This window comes from Apis dorsata, unplaced genomic scaffold, assembly GCF_000469605.1.
Source record: "Apis dorsata unplaced genomic scaffold, Apis dorsata 1.3 scaffold_617, whole genome shotgun sequence".
NCBI classification, from domain to species: domain Eukaryota; kingdom Metazoa; phylum Arthropoda; class Insecta; order Hymenoptera; family Apidae; genus Apis; species Apis dorsata.
Window position 1 is genome coordinate 52,220 of NW_006263813.1, and position 2,649 is coordinate 54,868.

Consider the following 2,649-nt stretch of genomic DNA (forward strand, 5'->3'; position numbering starts at 1 on the left):
ATCGGTGAATAATCTGGAAATCCATTGGTTCCAGTAATTGTGCGACTTGTATATACGAAGGCGAACTAAGTATGTTGTATCGTTGACGAGATTTTGTAATTAATAAATAATAAGTAAAAGTAAGTGAAAATATTTAAGAAAACAAATTTTTGTTGTACGGGAAAAAGAAATTGTTTGTTGGTTAGAAAGATTCGAAGAGAAAATTAAATTATTTATTTATTTACTTTACGTTTCTTTCAGGAAACAATCTTCCAGAAAATTTATATTTGTATCTACGGATCTTTTCGATTCGTTTCATTTTGTCGATAAATAAATAGATTTTTCTTTTATCCGTATCTGTTTTTTCATCGGTTTGTTTCTGTTTTTAGGATTTCTGTTATTTGTATATCGCGAAATAAAAATCGAAAGAACAGAAAATGATTCTGCCTCTGTTGGCCGTGATGTATACCTCGATCAGTTTTGTTGAATGCATTCCGGAATTGGAATTAGTACAGATCGTAAGAAACGATTTTAATTGATAAACAACAAAGAATATCCGTCATGCAACATATGTAATATTATTCATCTCGAAATTCGTTTCAGGTATTCGCTCATAAAACGTACGCTCCAATTTCGGAATTGATAAACAGCAACGAGACGAGTTTACCGCATAATTTAACTTATGAATACTTTAACACAGCTCCGATTACCATGCCCAAAGTAAGTTCAATCTTTTTACGAAGATACGTGATGAATTTAAAAAAAAAATATATATATATATATATTGCTAATATAATCATTATAATATACAAAATTATAATATACATATATATATTTTTTCGAATAAATATTGACATTGATAAAATAAAATTTCAGCAAATCAAATTTTTAATTTAATATCTTACAATTTGATATATTCATAACATAAACATGGCAAAAAAAAGAATACAGTTAGCTTTAAACGAAACATCGAATATTTAATTGATATAACAATTTTTAACAATATTTGTTTAATTCGTCACTTGTATATACTATATATCCTAATTTACGAACGAGTGAAACTTTCGATTCATTTTACTCAACAGATCGGTATGCTTAACATGTACAATCTAGGAGTTCATTTACGAACGATATACGACGAATTTCTCGGCGAGATTTACATGCAAGAAACGGCGAAAATGCAAACGGCCGAGTATCCGTTGTCCATATTAGCTGGCCAATTAGTGAATGCGGGTCTCTGGCCTCCGGCGAAAGAGCAAAGATGGAACGCTGATATAAATTGGCAACCGATACCTACAGGTTGTATAGGAAAATGTGTGTATGCGCATGCGTGTGTATGGTGAATGAGTGAGAGAGAGAGAGAGAGAGAGAGAGAGAGAGAGACAGAGAGAGACAGAGACAGAAAAACATATTGAAAAATTATTCAAACCATTTATTAATTTTATAATAGATTATATACCAGCGCACGAAGATACATTGCTACTCGGAATACAGTGTCCAAATTTTATTCTCGAGATGGAGAAAGTATTAAATATGTCACGTGTGCGAGAAAAAATATCGCAGCATTTACCTTTGTTCAATTATATATCGAACTATACAGGGATGAATATTCGACGACCATCGGAAGTGGCGTTACTGTATGCTGTTTTCGAAACAAAGGTAAGGAATATTTAAATTGTTATAATTTCATTAAAAAATAGAAGAAATAAATGGATAGATATTTTAGGATTGAAAATATCTTAAAATTATCTATAAATAATGATTTTTTTTCTATTCTTATTCGAATAAAAAGTGGTATTATTGCAGGCCGATTTAAATCAACCGCTTCCATATTGGGCACAAGATATCTTTCCCAATGGGGGAATGTATAACGTGTCGTTGCTCGAATACGATCTCCTTTGGGAAACTTCTTTACAGAAGAAATTAAATGGTGGGGCAATCGTAAGAGAGATTTTAGTGAATTTGTTGATGTACATCAAGGGGGACGTGCCAACGAAACGAAAGCTCATGATGTACAGCGGAAACGAAAGAAATATCGTGAGCGTTTTGAAAAGTTTAAATTTGTGGTCACCACATATTCCAAACGAGGCAGCATCCGTGATTTTTGAACTTTATTTTGACAATGAAACGGAAACTTATGGTGTAAAGGTGTGTAAGTTGATTAAAATTAATAAAAATATCACTTTTACGTATGATATTAAATATTTCTTTTGATAATAATTGTAACATAATGAAATAATAATGAAATGGAATTGAAAGGAAATAAATATTCATTATACGAATTAAAATATATTAAAAAAATAATGAAAAATGTATGTATTATCGTTTCAGATTAATTATTACACGGGAATAGATGGTATCACCATTCCTTTGATAATACCAAATTGCACCAAAATATGTCCAATTAGGACATTTTTATATTCAATAATAGATATTTTACCCGAGAACACGCAACGATTGTGTCATTGTGGAAAGATTGATCTTTCTGATCAGAGTGTAATACTCAATGATATCATTTATAATAGATCTGTTTCTCATAAATTACAAAATATTATGCTTCTTATTTTATTAGTAATTACTTTATTCGTATAAATTTGTATAAATGAATGTAATCTCATTGCAAATATTCGAATAATTCACACACGTGTGAGAAAATTAAAAAAAAAAAAA

The 2,649-nt window shown here is 30.1% G+C and overlaps 1 protein-coding gene across 3 annotated transcripts; it reads left to right on the forward strand.

Moving 5' to 3' along the window:
• Window positions 1-6: 6 nt before the first annotated feature.
• LOC102674934 (venom acid phosphatase Acph-1-like) lies at window positions 7-2,649 on the forward strand. Of its 3 annotated transcripts, XM_031513163.1 has the most exons (7): window positions 7-119; window positions 369-497; window positions 583-699; window positions 1,065-1,278; window positions 1,430-1,638; window positions 1,786-2,127; window positions 2,311-2,638. In XM_031513163.1, the coding sequence occupies exons 2-7, from the start codon at window positions 417-419 to the stop codon at window positions 2,569-2,571; spliced, it is 1,224 nt and encodes a 407-aa protein (XP_031369023.1). In that variant the 5' UTR covers window positions 7-119; window positions 369-416; the 3' UTR covers window positions 2,572-2,638. The 3 variants fall into 3 exon arrangements, with proteins under 3 accessions (XP_031369023.1, XP_031369024.1, XP_006621283.1); XM_031513164.1 differs by lacking the exon at window positions 369-497; XM_006621220.2 differs by lacking the exon at window positions 7-119 and having other exon boundaries at window positions 417-497; window positions 2,311-2,649.

Bases quoted from the DNA above. Each gene is read 5' to 3' on its own strand.
- LOC102674934 (XM_031513163.1), top strand. From the start codon at position 417: ATGATTCTGCCTCTGTTGGCCGTGATGTATACCTCGATCAGTTTTGTT. The intron at 1,639-1,785 runs GTAAGGAATATT...GTATTATTGCAG, and splicing joins ATGCTGTTTTCGAAACAAAG to GCCGATTTAAATCAACCGCT. The intron at 2,128-2,310 runs GTGTGTAAGTTG...TTATCGTTTCAG, and splicing joins CGGAAACTTATGGTGTAAAG to ATTAATTATTACACGGGAAT.